Source organism: Nesoenas mayeri, assembly GCF_963082525.1.
Source record: "Nesoenas mayeri genome assembly, chromosome: 8".
In the NCBI taxonomy this organism is placed as follows: Eukaryota; Metazoa; Chordata; class Aves; order Columbiformes; family Columbidae; genus Nesoenas; species Nesoenas mayeri.
The window spans coordinates 14,124,404-14,144,998 of NC_137554.1; the positions used below are offsets into that span (position 1 = coordinate 14,124,404).

At 35.4% G+C, this 20,595-nt stretch overlaps 1 protein-coding gene across 2 annotated transcripts in view; it reads right to left on the minus strand.

Moving 5' to 3' along the window:
• CDC14A (cell division cycle 14A) overlaps window positions 1-20,595 on the minus strand; it is a gene marked incomplete at its 3' end in the record, with an annotated part of 59,064 nt that overhangs the window by 12,984 nt on the left and 25,485 nt on the right. For both annotated transcript variants that reach the window (XM_080348983.1, XM_080348982.1), the window contains exons 6-11: window positions 14,043-14,109; window positions 11,795-11,857; window positions 8,627-8,714; window positions 6,591-6,821; window positions 4,345-4,483; window positions 1,510-1,666 (exon numbers count right to left, since the gene is read on the minus strand). In XM_080348983.1, coding sequence (XP_080205109.1) covers window positions 1,510-1,666; window positions 4,345-4,483; window positions 6,591-6,821; window positions 8,627-8,714; window positions 11,795-11,857; window positions 14,043-14,109 — 745 coding nt within the window. The remainder of the gene's footprint in view (window positions 1-1,509; window positions 1,667-4,344; window positions 4,484-6,590; window positions 6,822-8,626; window positions 8,715-11,794; window positions 11,858-14,042; window positions 14,110-20,595) is intronic.

A 20,595-nucleotide genomic window follows, 5' to 3' on the forward strand; every position in this document is an offset into this window, starting at 1 on the left:
TCCTATTGTGCCTCATTGACCTCATTGCTCTGCGTAAAACAGAGCAATATTTTCTGCCATTAACCAAGATGAAGGATTGACAGAAGAAGTAAGGTAACAGAAGTTAATCTAATGATGTAATGGTCTAAATGTTGCATTATTTACAGGAAAATTTAAATATTTTAGCTAGATTTCATTGAAAAGTATATGCTAGGCCATGGTTACCTATCATTCAGCCTCAATGCTGATAAACTTTGTTTCAGAGTGTTTACCTGCCCAACATTTACTGCATGTAGCTATTCTGTCCTCTGACGCCATGCATTTTTGGGACTGGGAACATTAATTTGTTTTGATCTTCTAGAGAGCCCAGTATAATGAGGTTTTGAAAAGTAACTGAATACCCAGAGAGATAAGTTAAATATTTTGAAAACAACGTTAAACAGCTTTAACATGAGATCTGTAAAAAACTGAAATTTACATATTACAAGGCAGCTACAGCAGAAAAAAGCAGCACTGTGAACTTATACTGTGAAACTATACATTAGCTGCTGCACAGCGTACAGGCAGTTGAGTTAGCTGCAAGTAAATTGCCTTGATACTAGAAGCAGTAAAGTTGTAGTAGTAGCTGAGATTCAAAACCATGACTTTTACCCACATGGCTGTGTGCCAGCTGCTGTTATTAGGCACAGAGATCATCTCCACACAGTTATGTTCTCCAGCTACTGATCTAGATATTTAACTTTACATATTCCAAGCCACAAACTGAACTTCCATAAAGGAAAACAGTACCTTTACAGAAAATTATTCAAGTTGCTCTTCCAGATTATGATAGATCACATGATAGATGATTATTTTAATTTACACTAATAACTATCTGAAGAAGGTGCCCACTACCTCCCTGGGCTTTTACATCAAGTAAAGGATTCCATCAGCAACATAAAAGCGCTTCAGTTATTACAGAGCTAAGATAGGATCAATCAAATGCATGGTTCCTCTAAACTGCTTCTCACAGATACTGTAGGCAACTACAGTTGAAGATTTTTACAAGTCCAGAAGCAGAAGTATGTTCACTTTAGTCCACACTTCATGTCCCTACTTCTACTACATAACTGAAAAGGTCCTTACGCCAAGTGTACACATGACATCAGTAATCCATAACACTGCGATAAAGGGATAGATAGCTATACACTTGTGCATTATTAGCTAGAAACTGGGAATAAATGGATTTCCAGGAAGAACACTGATCATTTTTACCTCCATTCTCCAATAAACAACTGAAAACCCTGAAAGAATGACTTGAAATAATGCAAACCTTTTGAAGTTTGCAAAATTAGCTATAGCAGTTTTAAACATAGCCTAAGCTTTTTACTTTTATTTCTGATAAAGGGAAGATTTGTTCTAATCATGACCCATAAAAAGAAAACCTAGTACTAATATAAGCCTAAAAAAAAAAAACACACCTAAAAATTATCTATAGCTAGTTATAAGCTCCATCTCTGCTCATTTGAAGGTTTTCTTATGAACTCTTACCTCCCTGTATTGATCCAAGTCCTGTACTTTATTCAAGCCGTCACTGATGGAAATGTCATTCAAGCCACAAAGAACTCTGTTCATGTTTCCATCAGCCACTTGTTGTTTCTGCTTTGTTCGGATAAGATCCCCCTCCAGCCATAACATTTCCTGCTTCCTTTAGGATACAAAACAAAATCAATTCATATCAGCAAAACTCAATACATATAAAAAGCCAATATGAGAACATACTACTGTTAGAGATTGCCAACATTTGAACTTTCTGTACATCTTCAAGTGGAAAAAAATTCAAACGCCTATCAAAAACAAACAAACATACAAACCCAAAAACCAAAACTAAATAAAAGCAACAAACAAAAAATGCCACACAAACCACAATGGTTAAAAACAACAAAATCACCCCCGGAATCACCAAACAAGTTTGCAGCCATCACAAATCATACAGATACTAATACTTCGTTTTATAAAATACTACTGGGAAAAGAAACGAACTAAACAGAAATTTGCGATGGTATTTAGAAGGCTTTTAAAACAAAAACTCACGAAGTAATGCTTTTATATATGTAATGTGTACCAGAAGTGGTGATACTGCACAGTGGAAGTGGTCATAATCATGTAAAGTTGAACATGACTCTAGTATTTCAGAAAATATTATATCCTTCAGACAGGTGGTAAAAAAAGTTACAACATACACGGGCTAAGCAGGTTTTTATTGATGCGACTGCATTATTCTTCAATAAGGAAGTTTGCTGGGTAGGTGCCTGTCATGCTAGTTCCATCCAAGAACTGAGGTCATATTACTGCAACAAAATTAAATTTCTATACTAATCAGAGAATTAAAGAATGAGGAATTAAATCAGAATACACTTTCACTGGAAATTTTTCGTTGTTTGAAAGCAAAATATTACAGCAAGGCTTAAGAGCCAAGTAGTCTGAGCCAACTGCCTAAACTTGCTCAATAATAAATGGGAAAGGTAAGCACTTCCAGAAAAATTTCACTATGCCCCAAGAATACAACAAGAGAAGGAGGAAGCAAAGGGCACAGGGACAGGGAACACCACTTATTTCACCTAACAGAAGTAACCTAGAAAATATGCTTGAATTTAAATACCTTTAAATTGATCTTTCAAGATCAATTGCATTCACAGTAACAAACTGATTTGTTACATACTTGAGTGGGAGTGTCTATACAAAAGTACTACTCAAAGCCCCCTTAAACCTCAAAGAACCAAAGAGATGGAGCTTTGACTTTTATGAAGGCTGGCAGATCAAAGTTGCAAGATTTTTCCTCTGTGTCACAGGCAACTTTGCAGCCCTGAGGGCAAGATATTTTATATTAGAATGATGCAACTGATGTTGGCTCCTTCCTTCTCAATCCCATTTTGACACTAGTGGTGACATTGCTTGAATTTTGTCTAATTGTCAAAACAGGTATCTATTGCCATTAGGACAGCAGAAAATTCTTACTGAACAATCCTACAGCTCTTAGCTGTGAATAACGTACAGATGAATTAAAAAAAGTGAAGGATCTTTTTCTATCTATAAAATCAAGCCGAGTACACACCACTACAGAAAAGACATGGGCCTTGTTTTTCTTACCTTTCAAGTAAACAGCACCTACTAATCACACTACCTACTACCTTTCTCAAGTTTGCTCTGTTGTGCAAGTTATTTTAAAAGTGCATCATCCAGGCATCAGCCGCAGGTGAAGAAGTTATACCCCAGCTTCTGTGAACACAGGGTTTCAAAGTGTGTGACTCCCAGTCTTTTAAATAACAGGGGGCCACCTCTCAAATAAAGGAGTGCCCATTCAGCTGCACTGGAAGGTGCATAGGAATCCTCAGTCATGCTCAGTTTCTCTCATGAATTACAGTAATACTCTTTTGTCTCTGATATCCTATGGATTTTAACATGCAAGCTCAGTGCATGTTTTACTGTATTTACACAGTATCTAGAAGAGCTGTTACATTTGTCTTTTTATGAAAAAAGATAATTTGTGATGGATTATCTCAAAATGTTTTTTCTCATAACAGTGAAAATGCCTCCAACTAAATAACATCATGGTATCCACACTGAAATATGAGCATAACCACTATAATAGTGATGTACAATGTAGAAAGCACTATGAAATTAAAACTTACTGTCTACGTCACTGAAGCCAGTGCAATTTTGCCATTAATTTCCAGTCAGGATCAAACCTTGAATCACTCATTCAAATTATCTCTAAATGAAATGTTCTCAACTCGGAGTATACACTTAGTTTTGAGAAGGAGCTATATTAAAATCATATATTTGTTTTGCTAATGACTATTAGGTCCAAATCAGAAACACTTCATACTTTATGCTAGCAATCTGACAGATCATAAGCTGTCCAGCACATACTTATTTAATCTTTAGCTACAAGAAATTAAAAACCATATCATTTCTACTATTGTAAGATGAATTTTGAAGCATCATAATTGGCTATATATAAAGTATATAAAGTCTATCCTTTCTATAATATGTTAATTTTTTAATAAATCCTTACTGTTGATTTAATCTTTTGTCCACATAGGGATTTTACACTTCCAACACGTTTGTGTAACTCCTAAACGTGCAGAGTCTTCAGACCTTCTGCCCTGCAAGGTGACAAAATGCATAGCATTCCAGAGAAGATGATTGCTACGAACTTTGATTTCAATCCCAAATTAACTAGCCTTAAATACACTGATTGCAACAGGCAGTAATATACAACATCAGCAGACAGAGAGTAAACCCTATCAATAGTGCAAGATGGGTAAGGATATAGAGAAGCAGTTGATTCTTAGCAGCAAGGAAGTTATACATAATACGTACTCTTCCAAGAAGTGTTGCTGGGGTCCTATAATAGAGCCTGGTCGACATATTCTTATCCAAGCAATAGCTTCAGCATGTGTGAACCTGTAGTGCTTCATTATGTAGCAGGCGATCAGTGTTCCTGTTCTCCCCAGGCCAGCTGCAGAAACACAAATACCAGTGTTCACATACCAAATCATCAGCATTTCATAATTATCAAAGTGTGGAATATGAGAAGACTTCTCTGCAATGTTTTTCACCACCTTAATATTTGAAGAAAGTTTCCAATTCAATATCCCATTCATCACATAATTGGATTTCAATGCTGTAGATGCAAGAACATATATTTCATACTTATAAAAAGCTGAGTGTTTAAGAATGCATGCAACAGTGATCACCCTTGCACAATTCCACTTCAAACTTTTTTTTTTTTGTCTGATATTTAAAAAAAGCCATGACCAACCTGGATGCAAAGTTCATCTTTATAAAACCAGTAAAGAACAAAATCAAAGTACCTTTGAGGTGCCAACACACATACTTTACAAATCAATGTGCAAATATATATGCACATCACAACAGATAGCAATATCTTCTCAGCCAGTGGCATTTTCTTTTTGAATCAGTTTTGTTGTAAAACCAACCTATAAAAGTATTCACTGCTATCTATATAAACAGCAATGAATGTTGACCAGCATATAACTGTATACATCAATAGCTCAAAAAAATTTAACCCACTGGTCCCCAAATGACAAACTAATCCCGTGTTTAAGGGGAGAATAGAGTGACACAAAAATTAGCTTTTACCACCAGACAAATCTCTCACTATAGAGTAAGAATTAATACCTTTCTAGCCTTGTGTCTTATTTACTAGTAAAGTGTCTCCCCATTTAAACCTTATTTTCCCACAAATACAATATTTGAAGTTTACAGTCTGGTGGTGGCCAGCTATTGTTATGCACCAACAGCTATCTAAATGGAAACTCTCTAAGCAGCCAGACATTCCTGCTGACAATTCTACACACAACTACAAGCTCCTTACATTCAACCAATAACTAAATCGTGCTGTGACTGTTTGGCAAGTTAAGATGATTCAGCTAAAGCTCACAAATAGTGAGATTCGCTAACTGGATACTGGAAGACCAGCTCTGAAGACTCATTTAAGAAGGGGAAGTTCCCGCTAATGTACAATCTTTCCATAGCAATGTTTTGCATTAAACCATTCTATAACTTCTGGGACAAGCAATTTCTAGTGTGGAAGCTGTGGCTGGAATACTTCTGCAGTGAGTACAAGAAAACTACAGACAAGATATTAACTGAGTTAACTGCTGATTTAACTCTGTATAAGCTTATTTAGAAGGGTGTAAAAAAACCCAAACAAACAAAACAACCCAAACAACAAAACTACACCACAGACTGATTTGCTTATTAAATTGTCAGGCAAAAGATCAAAAGTACTTCAGCTTAGCAAGTGCGTATCCAAGTCCCTAAAAAAGTCTATTGTATTCCTGTGGCAACTAAACCTAGAACACAACAATCTACTCCTGTTTTAGTCTTTTAGCAGATGTCCAGATTATAAATGCCAGAATTTCTGGGTTCTAGCCACATTAACAACTTGTTAGCAAATAAACTTATCTTTAATATGCATGTTTACTGTTCATGCAAAAAATTATGAATAGTGCTATTCTTCTTTCAAATCAGCAAGACATTCGTCTCCACAATGTCCTTACAAAACTCTAAACATAAACCAAGCTGAACCCTTCAAAGCCTTTGTTAATCATTCTTGACTAAGCATGTTTTATGTATTTTCTGGCTGATTTGCTGAAATAAGCTGGTTTGAAATGCTGGCATCACAATAACTCACATTAACTTGAAGGGTGGAAGTCATGCCCCACAGAAAAATGTAGAACAGTCCAAAAGCACAAAGAAAGCCTTTCAGTCTTTTGCATTTCCTAGTCAATTATCATAATGCTGGGAAAGCATAACGCAAAAGTGAAATCTCCATCAAGTAAAATTCATGCCTTCAAGTGATATTAAGAATAAACAGAACAATGAACAACAGATTGTCAGTTACTGTAAGCAGTCGTGTAGGATGAAGGAACTTCGTATGTGCACGAAAATAACAAATATTTGTCATTCATTTAAGCCAAGAATCATGAAGCGATATTATTTTCACAACCAGAAAGCATTATTTTTTAAATGCTTTATGTCTGGAATAAACTTAATGGACTTATTTTGAGCTTCAATCTGAAATAACTAAGCGCATATACCTTTACAATGTACAGCAACAGCACCGTCAGCATTTTCACAGATGTTGAGGAACCTCTGAACTATACTGTCGCTTGGTGTGCTTCCATCTATGAAGAACAGGTCATAATGCTCAAAACCAGCATCAGTAAAGCGTTTTGCCTCATAAATTTTCTTGTTTAGTCTTATTATCGATGTGACATTATGTTTCTTGAAATAGGGAAAGTAGGCTTCAGGTGCATGAAGAGGATAACCTATTAAAAAAAATAAAGCAACAATCATTTAATGTCATATATGAAGTTCAAAGTCCGCCTAATCAAAATTGCCTCCAAAACTTTTTGGAATGAAAAAAAGGCTTGACTATTTTATTCAGAATAATGAACACATTAAGCGATATAAAAAAAAAAAAAAAATTGTCCACAAAATTCTCATGAAGACAACTATAATTAAAAAAAGGCTAGGAAAAAGAATTAAAGCACAGCATATGTGAAACACTGTACTGTCTCCTCATTAGCCCGTTCCTCTCTACAAGTAGGATTTATATATGAAGTCAGGCACATATATGAATATAGCATTTCAGAACAGCTGTTCATCTATAGTCAAGTTGCAGATCAAAGAACAAGAACACACTTTAAGAAGAAACACTCATTTATCAGGAAAATAGATCGGTGATCTATACTATGGACGAGAGGAATGGTTGAAGAATAAACTGTAATATCAGAAATACGCTTGCTCCACTGTGCAGTAATAAAGCTTTAGTCCCTCGATTCAGTTCAAAACAAAAGGATCCTCTAGATGAAGAAGGGGGGGCAGGGAGTGTCCTGTTTAGGGCACTTTCACCAAATAGATGTTCTCTGACTAGGGTGTGAGGGAACACGTGCACACGTGTCTATATATGTTTGTAAAATGTAGTTTATTCTTTTATATTAACAATCACGTCTTGTAAACAAACACAGGACCAACATAGCTACCACACAAATCAGAAGGCCTCTCATTGACCAAATACACTGGTTTATCTCCAGAATTTTTATTCCTGTTCAAATAAAGTCCAAAAGCTTCCCCACAAAACACACATCTTTTCCACAAGTCATATACGCATTAATAAATGTGATTAGAGTCACAATATAATGACAAAAACATAGCTTTGTTATGTGTACTTAGGCTCCCATGGGTGAGGCCTATTTGTAGTCTCCAAACTGGATTTTAAGCACTGGTGTTTATTTGGTAATTTTCAGTTCTATACATGTTAAAAATAAAGCATAGGTTTTCCAAACTGCATGGAACAATTTTAGTAATTTTTGAAAAAATTCTGCAAGAAGGGACTGTAACAGTGATTGGGGAAGAAACCCAAACCAATCTAAATATTTTCTCCTTGTATTTCATTTAAACCTTCGGAGAACACTATGCAACAAGCAGCGTTCCAGTCATAAAGGAAACATGAGAGAACAGAAGTGAAAAGACAAAGTAGATATTCAGAAAACATGCTCACATAAAGCCACATCGAACAAAGTACAAGGTGAAATTCAGCAAAAATCTGATTATAGTTTATAAATGACTCCTTTTCCTTTTAGTAGGACCAAATCTCTACTTTCCCTCTGTTGGTCAAGTGTCTCTTTTTTATTCCATTAGAATCACATAGGTCCTTCCCATTATCCCAAGAATCCTCAGAAGTAAAGACAAGCTTCTTTTTCTAGTCTTTCTTGGCCTTTGTTACAAAATTCTTCATATAGTTTCCTTTGCTTTTGCAACTCATCTTTAATTCTGTATACTTATCGTACCAGGTGTCAGGTTCCAGGAAAAACGTCAGGGGCCCGAAGTTCTCAGGCAATTCATCACTGAATGAAAGTCACTGACTACTAGAAGATCTGGAATTCTTCTTTAATAGAAGAATTCCATAGTCTTCAGAATTAAGTTCTATGATAGTATATAAAGTGTTCATTGTATGATTATTTCTGAGGATGATAATCTATAAACCTCTGTCTTCTGCTCATTGGCTCTGATTATTTAACATACTGGAAAAAAAAAGGATTATAGAATAGCATTAAAATATACAGCATACCATTTTCAAGTTTGCTTTTTGGGTGTGGTCCACTAAATGCCAAAAATTTTCCTGGAACAATCCAGTTGAAGTCACCGTTTTCCACTCGCTATAGAAATTTCAGAAGGGAAAGAGAAAAACATTTGAATATCTGTACATATAAGGTTAAAAAAAAGATTTTATTTTTACTTTTGACTATGTTCTTGCTGCATTAAAACAAACCCCTTCAATGTCATTAGTTAGCTTACCACTATAGGACAAACCAACTTACCACAAGCTGCTTTGCAGAAATTTCTTAATAAAATGAAATGCAATATGGAAAAATGCTTCCCTATAAGGCACTGGCTAAAAAAAACCCAATTCACAGAAAATAAATTAAAAACCAATTAGCCTTCAAAACCCATTATCCTTTCCCAGTAGAAACAGAGATTTACATATTGGTATAAGCTCTGATGAGTCAGTAATCATAGTCACAAAGCAGAACTCAAATAAAAAGACTAAAAAACCAAAACCAACAAAACTTTCAAACTGTGATAAGGAAGAATTTCTTGCTCACTTTAAAACAAAAACTTTAAAAAGGCTCTTCAAATTCTGACAGCAAGAAAACTGAAGGCTTCTTTGGAAATGCATAGCTAAAGTTCAAAACTCCGCTTTCTTTTAACTGAAGGGTGCTTGCTCCTCATTTGGCCACACAGTTATTCTCAGCATGACTTTTAAGGACATGGAACTCAGTTCAACTGCATTATTAAGCTTGTGTTTTTAGCGCTCAGCTCATCAAAACATCCTAATGAGTGAAAGGTTCTGATAATGGGCATTACTGTAATCAATTCACCGACTGTTTGCTTAGCAGAGCCCATTAGGCTGCTCCAAATGTCCTCACGCAGCAACAACTCCTGTAAGTTAACAGGGTTGCATAAGGACCAGCGAACTGACCTTGGGGCCAAGTCAGGACCCCCCTGCCCCACAAATTTGTATCACAGACCGCAGGCTCAACACTGGAGCACCTCTACCCCTTCAAGGAAGAGCTTAAAAGTATTTTCAGATTTGTATTACTGGCTTTATTTGTGAATTCAGTAGTTCTTCATAGTTACACGACTTACTGTGAATAATTTTAAACAATCTCAACTACAGGTATCTATGTGTGTATATATACTCAACGCTACATGCAAACAACATTATTATGAAAAAAGAGAACTTGAGTATTTTACATCTAGTCCAACAAAAGGGGAATTAGCTGCCTTGATAATGTAGAAAGATGAAAGAACTATAAACGTGAAATAGAATTTTCTTTAGCCTGCTCCCATTAAGTCTTATGCAACTTTCTTCCACATAACTACACATTTGAAAACCTAACACAGCAAAAACCTGGAACGTTGAAAGTTTTAGAAATACAGCACAGGACGTATCTAAACATATAAAGCTGACCATGATGCATAAAATAAAAGACGGCATTCCAAAAAATAGACAAAAAATGAAAGATGATTCCAAGTTCCTGCTGCTTAAACTCAGACAGGGGGCAGCACACTTTAAACATCATTTGAACATACATAGTTTTCACAAACTAACATAATGTTACGTATTAAACAAGATAATGTGATAGCTATAGTCAATTACTTTAATACTTTTTCAGGCAGATTAATGCCTACTATATCTACAGATTCCTAAGAATTCGTGACCATCATTTGTTTTTAGAATATTTTCCTTTTGTACATATAGTAAAAGAGCAGCAATTTCACACTTTAAATTTTAGTTACTCTTAATTTCAGTAATTCACCAAAAGCTGGACCAATTTCTTAATCTAATCATTATGTAGCATTACAGGATACAGAAATCCTTCTACAAGTTCTTTATGTTTTGTGAACAGCTGTTATAGTGTGCCTTCTGCAGCCAACATCAACTGTATAGATCTGTCTCGTAAATCATGTTTTGCCACTGTTTATTCCTCTCCTGAGTTTACCCTCTTTCTTGAACATTTATGAAGCATTTCCTAAAGCTGTATGTATTTCAGATATGTACTGAGACACCCCTATATTCCCGCTTGTAAAACAAAACACTTATTTATCAAACATTAGAGATTCTTAAAAAGCAATTATCCATAAAACTTGTTTGATATTAGAAATATTCAACTTAAAATAATACATTTTTAAATGGACATTTTCAGACTAAGCAAATTTATTCTCATCATTTCCACAATTTCTGAAAATTGCATTAGAGAGGGCTGTGTGGAAGAATACTGGGTACAATTAAGTAGCAACTCTAAAAAGAGTTTAATATATATTCAAATGTTTATTACACCTCCAGTTTATATATCTTTCTCCTTAACCAATGCAAATGTAGGAACTTCAGGGAGTTCCAAAGACAAGGTCCGATACAACCACATGGTTGATGCTGACTTCAGTAAAAAAAACAAAACCCAACCTTTCTCTTCCTTTGGGTGTGGGAAATGGTAGACGAAGATCACGTCACTATTCTGTATATAATATATTCACTTTCTGTGCCTGCAATTTCTTCTATACGCTGCACAGTTCATGGTGTAGGACAGGCATATTTTGCAGGTTCTCTGCAGCAATATAGCTTGAGAGAACTGCCTACTGCTGGCAGATAAAGGTGTGTATGTTACAGAACAAAGCCCTAGAAGCATCTAGAGTATCTATTCTTAAGTTGTAAGAAAGCTGGCGTAACAGTGAATTACATGTGTTAGCTTTCTGGAACTTCATTAGGGAAATATTTTGCATGCATTTTCATTACTAGAATCCTCACATAGTGCATCTTTACTAATAAAGCTCAAAATTTGCTTAATCTATGTGGCTATCAAAAAAAAAAAAAAAGTCATATATTTGGAACTAACAGCATCTCAAGAAGCAGCTCAACGTGTGTTGAAAGAAAACAGATACTGTGGGGCAGCTGAGAGACCTTGGATCATATCCTGGGGGAAGGCTGGGAAAGCAGGAAAGAGTCCCCACAAGTCAAAAATAGTAGACAACTTATCTGATGAACTGAAATGGTAACAATATTCATCCTGCATGTTTTTCACACAGATTATACAGGTTTGGGTGTACATACCTTACATTTGAACACTGGTTTTACTTAAAGTGGGTTTCCGGTATGTCTTAAAGTTGTGTGATATGGCATATTCTAACTTATTTTAAGTAAACCAAACATGTTCAACTCATTATCAAATGTACAAACCTCATAGTGTTCATATTCATCCACATCAAATGTCTTAAAGTCAAAAAATCCATGCTGCAAGGCCTAAAAGGCAATAAGGTGTCAGTTTATTCTGAAATATTATATATAATCTCACTTTATAATACTGACTTTGAGAATCAAAACTAAATTACTACATGTTTGTGCTTCCAGCTTATTGAAGCCTCTACATGAAGACAACATTACATTTGCACAGATTAACAACACAGACAACAAAAACTCCAACAAAGTCAAGAAAACATGTCAGGCTCACTATTTCCTCTTCAAACACATTACAGTGGAACATAAGGTGGTTGCATATCACTTAATAATAAATTTTTTCTCCCCACCCCACTGTGTATATTTTTTTCTTTAAGGCAGATGACAAATTCAAAAGCAATTCCCTTTTTGTCATACACTCATTACATTATTTCTATGCTGAATATATTTTGTGCCATTGGACATAACACAATATAAAACATTTAGGGTTTACTGATTTTCTATACTTGATACTCGGATTTCACCACCATAATACCCAGGCAAAATGGCATATACAGAATACAGTACCGTGTATAACCCTGTATTTTATGTGGGTTTTAAAATTTTTTTTTAATACACATTCCTCTGATAGACTGAAGTTCACTAGACTACGTTAGACAGTGTCTGTTACAGCATTGAAAGAAGTCAAGTTTTGCATTTAATTACTGTACTATTGTTAAATATGCCAATTTTGTACTGAAGATTTGTGTATAATACCATATTAAAAACTATTCTACAAATGAGGAATTCTTAGCCCAAATGTCTTCCAAGGAATAGGTGGAAGAGAGTTCTGCGGCATATATTTATACTGAATCTATTGCATTCCAAGAAGTATAGATATTACACAATATTCTGTGGTTTAGGTGTGATAAGAAGTACACCACAGGATCTATGATTTAAAAAAACAATACCCAGTCTGCCATTATTTGCTACATATATACCTTTTTTAAGACAAAACAAAAATAGCTTTGTCATACACAATGTAAGCTCAATGGCTGGACCTGTCATAAAACATAAGATACCAAGAGGTTTATTTGAACAGCTGAGTTTGAAAAACATATTTCGTTTAAGCATGGTTGGCTGGCTGCACTCCAGTATTCATAGGACCCTTGGATGACATGTGTATGATATATGTGCATGTAAACACCAAATCTACCCAGATAGACTAAGATTTTATTTTAGATTAAGGCATTTGGTTTCTGCTCCAAGTATTTTTATCTCTGTAGGCAAATTGGACAAAAATTCAATAAAATTTATGGGAACAAAGGAGGAAAAACTGATCTCAAAGTCCTTTTGGTATGTTGGTTGCAGATAAATTTCAGTGACTGCACCTACTGCTTCACAGAGCTTTAGGATCTGTAGAATGTCACACAGATTAGAGTCTTTCTGTTAACTGACAGCTCCTTTCCCACCCCCAGAGAACTAAAAATATTAAGCTCAATCTCTTTTTTTCAATTTTAAGAAACACTTGTTCTACCATACTTTTAAGAATTACAAATAGTCTATAAAGTGTTTGTACAGAACTGTTCTACAGCCTGCTCCCTTCATCAAGATCATTGGGAAATGAACAAAATTTAATCCTTGCTTATAGAATGAAGTAAACACTATAACACAAGGTTGCCAATTAAAAGGTGACATAACATAAAAAAACCACTATATTGGAGCTTAGTATTCCTGAAGACCAGGACTGTTGAAAGTGACACATCAAAACATTAGAAAGATATATTAGTTTTCATTCTTTCTAAACAATTCTGAAAATATTAGTGTCAAACAACGAACTAAGTGTTTTGGGGGGAAAGTTGGGGCCAAGTTCATGCAAAACCTGCCCAGATTAAATCACAGTATACCTCTGTATCTGTCTCACTTTGTCACCCATGTTATTCCCTTTTACCAATGGCTACAGATGTTCTATTAGCAGTCCCAGTGCACTGGTAAGACCTGTCCACAGCCAAGCCTGGTGGGTTTGCTCATTCCAGTTCAGAAGGTAAAGTTCAGAAAGCTGTCAAAGGCCAGGCCAGCCAGGTGGAAGTGTAACCTCCTGGTGTCACTGCTTAACCACAGCCCTCAGTACCTTAGGCTTCATGACAGCGTATTACCCATTCACACACATTGTGCTTTGAAAATACATTAGAAAATTTGGTTTAACAGTACCTTCCTTTACATTTTAGATCTGTCACTTTAAATCTGTTTTGCCAAGGAAAAGTGTTATTACCTTATTTATTCCCTGCAAACAGTCCAAGATCGTAAGATTGTACGTGCAGTTCCCAAATGAGGCATCCCTATAGATTTAATACAAATGAATATACACAGAATTAATTTTAATACTCAAGGAAGGGCAGCACACAGAGTATATTCAAGTTATTAAATCCCCACTGAGAAATCTGAATTAAAGTTAGAAGATGACATCTTTCTAGAAGCTTGCTCAGGCTAAAGCACTCCTCTCCCAAAGATGAAGCGCAGTATAAATGCAGTGAGATACTATGAATTACTTTAAGTGCACATTTTACATCATCTAACTACATGTCCTTTACCAAATCACTTAGGGTGTCCTGGAACAGGAAGCTTTGTGTACTCTCAACTGTTTAAGGGTAGTAGCAAATAAAGCAAAAATTGCTTTAACCGTTATTCAAGTCTTAATTGAGTTACACTGTCTAATAAAGAAAGGCAACTAGACTACTAGTTCATATTTCTTTTACAGTCTCTCATTTTGATGCCTGATTACACATATGATTAAAAATTATCCAGATATAACTAAAGTTTAAATTACTTGACCTTGGTTCTGCCACTATGAAAATAACAATTTCTCTTTAGAAGATGACAGGATACCCTCAGGCAAAACATATTCAAGTAGTAAGTGACACCAACATTAAAAAAAAAAACCACAAAACACACCACCACCAAGAAAGTAACAGCAATAACTATATTATGGTAAAGGAAAAAATATTTTTGAAGGCCTGCTTCAGACCAGTTTGTGTTTGAACAAAATTCTACCTGGGAAGATTATTCCTCACTCACTCAATTAAAGAAATCTTTTATAGTGTTGCTCTGAGCTATCTTATCCAGAATGCTAAGAACCGTAGTTTCTCAGAATATCAAAGTTTTAGGTTTCTGACAGATACATCTTTTATCTATAATTGACTCAAAATTTCAATCTCTCATTGAAAACCTTCCTTTTTTGATAGCCTACTTGCTATTAGTATGAAATTCGTTATATTGATATGCTCCTTCAACCCCAAGTAAGTAGAATATTCTCACTCATTCTTTTACAACAGAATAAATATAGCAGTTTCGAGCAAGCATTGTTCATAGAAAAGGTATTTAAGAAAATTAAAAGCTATAATTCTGGTAGGGTCATATTACAGGCAGGCTACTCTAGACAAGCTTTCAAGTCATTAGATTATTGCAAAGTACTTAGCCACAATGCTTTAGAATGAGAACTTTAAAGTGTGAATAAACCTTCAATAACCAAATCCAAAGACATTTTTCAAAATGAAAAGCCATAAAGTATTTTCATTACCTTAGATAAGCAAAACACACTAAAGCTATAAAATATAAACTTTACAGACAATATGCTTTGTCAGGGATAAGTTGAATAATGGATCATTTTAGCATGAAAGCATTTTAGCAAACAGAAAGGTCTTCTGAGCAAAAAAATCTTCAGGCCCCAGTGGGAACACATACATAGCAGAAAATCTTTAAAAGCTGTACCAGTTTTCTGAAGGAACTGACAGAAACAACAAAAACAACAACAACAAAACCTAAGCTAATGTAAACCACACAACTAAGAATTCGGAGAAACATAAATAGAAGATATGATTGTAGCAGATGTTCTACATTACATGTTAGGTTGCAAAAACAATAATATATAGAGAGAGATAAAATAAAAATGATAACTACTTCTCTAACTGATAAGGCATCCGATACTGCAGCACATAAAAACAACACTGGGAAAAGAGTCTCTAATCCATTAAGCACTGTTAGAGCAAGAGAGAAGGGAAAGGAGAGCAGGGGGAGGACACTGAACTTGACCTAGATGTACAAGATAAGCCGATCACAGTTGGAGGTGTATTCTTAGCTCTGTTCCCACAGACAGCTATGACAGCTGAGTGCACGTGGACACCTGCAGCTCACACCCACTGCCCCCAAATCCAAGCCACACCTGTCCCATTGCTGTTGCTGTGCATGTAACCATCACAGTAGGTGCACGTGCACCAGAGAAACTGCTCTGCTGACACCTGCCATCCGCGCACGGTGAAATAATAAACCCAGAAAAATTCCAAATGGGCCAAGTTTTGGAATGAACAAGTGAAAAAGCTGTTTAAATCCCCACATTAAGATAAACTCAAAGAATAGCAGTATTCTAATGATTTTTTTTTTTTTTTTTTTTTAAAGAAATGTAACACACTGACTTAAGATCTGAAGAACTCACACCCCCATCTATCTTCTGTGGGAAAAGAAAATATTGTAACAAAACCATAAACAAACGCTAGACATGAGTTACACTACAGCACAGCAGTGAAATAACACCAGGAAGCTGTGGCTTAATGTTACCTAACGCTTCAAGGGAAAGCATCATGTTTGATGAACCATGGCAAATATTGAGCATATGACATCAGACCTGCCATCATCTCTCTCTACCTGTGCTCCTCAAGTATCTTCTGGTAAGAAAACGCAAGCAAATTATGAAAGTTCCTCTTACCATAATTTGGAAAACACAAAAATTGGAACAAAATCTACGTACTTACTTTTCCTTAAAGCCACAGCCATTTTCATTTTAGCACTCCAAAACTTTCTCAAGGTAAATCCATGAGTATACCTGGTTTGGCTTGTTTGCTTGTGGTTTGTAGGGTTTGTTTGTTTGTGGTTTTTGTGTGTTTGGTTTTTGTTTGTTTTCCTAGTTTCCAAAAGTACAACTGGCTGATCAGAATCAATTCCAGACGCACATCCCTTTCTGAAACTGCTTTATGCTCCAGAATTTTAAGCTAAGCCATCCACAGGTATTCAATTTTAGGTATAAGAACAAGGAAATTAATCTGGCAGAAGTTTTACATATAATCCATGGGAACTGTGTATGCTGGATCCATTGATATAGTAAAGCAATACCTGAAGTACAGGGAAGGTGTTTGTGGACTCAGAGGATGAAACTGAAGTTTAGAACAGACAGCAAGCAACAAAATGCACTTTACAGAGCTGTTTTAAATATTAAAAATTAGTTTATTTATGAAGTAAAGTTGCACCATACTTATGAAGTGATACATTTTTATATTCAATCTTCTTATCAAATATATCATCTAATATTATTCCAGAGAAGTCAAAGAGTATTTTGCAGAAATATTAGAGGAAAGGCACTTAATGCCCATCTTATCACCAATTTCATGTCTAGAAAGGCCTTGAAATACTCAAAATGCAAAGATTAAGAGTTTATAGTGACTTGATTTCCTGAACATTTTAAATAAATTACTTGTAAAATATATTTTTGTTTAGAGGAGTTGTCTGAGGTATTTTAAATCACTAATTAGTTTGATTCTTACTGTGTTAAAAGCAAAAGCAAAACAAATCTCCCCCACAGTCACCTAGAGGACTCCCTCCAGGCTGGGGCTGAGTTATCAAGTTCTTTTTCCAGCCCAGAGAAATCACTAAGAAGTCATGTCAAATCATTAAGAAGCTTTGTAAATATTTAGAAACCAAATTTTATCTTATTTTCTGCATCCTCCTGAATTAATGCATTTACTGGAAAAAATAAATATTTAAAAACTAATGCAGAACAGCTAGTTCAATTTCACTGTTCTTTGTGTCAACCTGTCTTCCTTCCTACTGATGTATAAGTTTCCAGATCATGCTGATAAACACTGGATACTGCCAGAACTTTAAAAAAAAAAAAAACTGTTACAAATATAGTTATGCTCATATCACACTGACTTGAGAAGTCAGTTATACAGTGCTAAACCCATCAGCATGCCTTTTCTTTTTACCAGTGACAGATATATTTCAAAGTTTTAGTGCAATAATAAATAATACTAATTTTAGCTTGCATAAAATGCAATCGGTTCTCAATGGGCCACACCTCGTACCACAGTAAAACCAAATGCAAGCACTAACAGTTATGAGGAAGATTACAATTACAATTAATTCCAGACACTTCCTATTTAAACGTATTCTTCCTTTCTCTACCACACACAGTCAGCATCCTATCCTAGGGAAAATTAATGCATGTGCTTTTGTAATTTTTAACCTACTGGGGCTACATATGCATATACAAAAACATTTAGGAGTTATTACTGGTGGAAATGAAGCTATTTGGATTTCAAATATTATACCTTTGTGTTCAGCTCAGAACTCTGTTTAAAAAAGCATACAAGAGAAAGGAATGCTTCGCTTCATGTCAGAATAATAGAATAGAGCACATACAGGTACCACCTGCACAGTTCTACAGTGCAGGTGCTTGGATTTCTGTTGTTGATCACATTTCATTACAGTATTCTTCCAGTCTTTTAAGGCCAAATACATAATCGCCTTGATTTTCAAACAGGGTTTTACCAGCTATTACCTGATGGTACTTTAATTGCTTTCAAAATGTGAATATTTCCATGAGACACAGCTGTAGTATGAATCTGAGTCGGCATTACAGAGCTGCAAATCCCACATCCAATTTCACAGTTATTGTGGCTGACCTCAATACTGCACGCTTTTCCTTTCACCAAACCTCTAACCACTGTCAACAACAACACAGTTTATTTCCCCAGCACTTGGCAATAAAGAAACAAAACCCAAAAGCTACAAAATCTAGCTCTGAAATTCATGTCATATCTAGAGACTGAACACAATAATACTAAAATGCATTTGTTTTTTCTCTTTACTAAAACGTCAATACAGAGTAGTTTGAAGTAAAAATCTAAAACTTAGTTTCACAATAGAAAACTGCTATTTATGATGATTTAAAATGGTCTTAGCACCATTTTGTTAAATGTAAGTGAAGATACAGCACACTATCTTCAAGACACCAGAGCATCATTAAGTGACAGCAAATCAGCCAAAAATAAGGTGAAAGTATCTCAGAGATAGTAGTGCCTTATCTTCCTGCTTTGTCTTTAGCTTCTTCTATTACAAAAACACCACCCCCCAAAAAATCCACATATCTTGTAAGAACAGCATTCTGATTTCCTTCTACCCCGAGCAATATTTGCTGAAGCTGTCTTCAAATGAAATAGCGGCTGAAGATCTAAGCCGATTAAGGCTTTTTGAGGTCACTGAGCTAGATGGAAGTCAATCGGTTTCCCAGCAATCACTTGATGTAAACATATCTCAATACATCATAAAGAATCTGACAATCCTGCAGCTTCCACCTACTGAAAGCTGTCTATTTTTTTTCCAATTAGAAGACACTGCACATATCAAATGAACAAACTTGTTAATTGGTCTAGCTGTAACACTTAACTGATCATTGCTCACCGGTAAACTCCTGCACTTGAACCTACTGAAATTGAGATTACCTTTACTACAGAAGTTACATCTAAGTTCCAGGTTCCAAGAATAAACTCAAGTCAGTAAGTCCTGAATACCATGATTAATATCTCAAACTATTTCATTCCTAGACCTTAGAAGAGGTGGGAAGAGGTAAGGCATACATTTTTTTTTCACTGTACACAAGTCATTTTAGTCCTTTCCAAGACACTAAAGATGTGGAAGGAGCAGAAACTCTCATAGCATCAACTTGTTTCTTCACAGCATTGCCTGATGCCAAGCAGATCTACCTGGGGCAGCGCTGCTGCTTCCAGCACAGGTTCCTCTGCATCATGCTGTGCTTTGCACCAGAGATGTCTCAATGTCTTAGGGTGGTCAGGGGGAACAAAATCTCAAAGGCTTTCTTCCCTATTCCCAGCTAGTCTAGATTGTCCCACCGCAGGCCCTCATCGAATCTACTTGCCCCTCTCTCAGCCTTCATCATTCTTAAGCTCCTTATGTATTATTCCAGCACTTTCCTATGAATCCACCTCACAAATATCCCCTCCCTATCAGATTCCCCAGTCATGAGACTGTTCTGCAAACACTATTTCTCCTAAGTTTTGTGTCTTGCAATTTTGGGATCTGACAACTAAGGTTCTTTGCTTTGTCAGAACCTTTTTTCTATACACCTTAATCTTTACTACCTGAAGACACAGCAATTTACTCTAATTCCAAACAGTAAATTTTTTTATCTGGTGAACAAGATACAGCTATTCTCAGGTAAAATACATCCTTCACTACTAAGAGCTTTGCTTTCTAAGCAAGTTTTGAATAAACTAAGCTTAATATTCTGAAAAAATTAAGTCATTTTATTATTAAAAACTCTTATATGAAAGAAATACTCCTGCCAAAGTTGAACCACTGAGATTTTAGACTCCACTAAAATGTTACACAGTAATCTCCAGAAGGAAGGGAAATATGGCAGGGAAACATTTCACTTGTTTGTTTCCCAGAAGAACAAGGAGACAGGAATGTATTGACACTGTTTCTGTGCTCCGAATAGAGTTTGCTTTAAAGACCTTCTTGTAGTAATTTTTCAATAGCTGAACTATCTGTGAATGGAAAGGACCAATGCAATTATTTCAAACTGGGAAAAGATCAGGAATGAAATAACCTAAAAGGTGGATAAAATTATACATTATTCTTAATTTAACTTAAATCATCACTCCTGTACCTTATAGAGAATTTAGAGATGATAAAAACAAGGTTTTTTAAATTATTATTTTTAATGCATTGAACCAAATATGTTTTATATTTAGCTG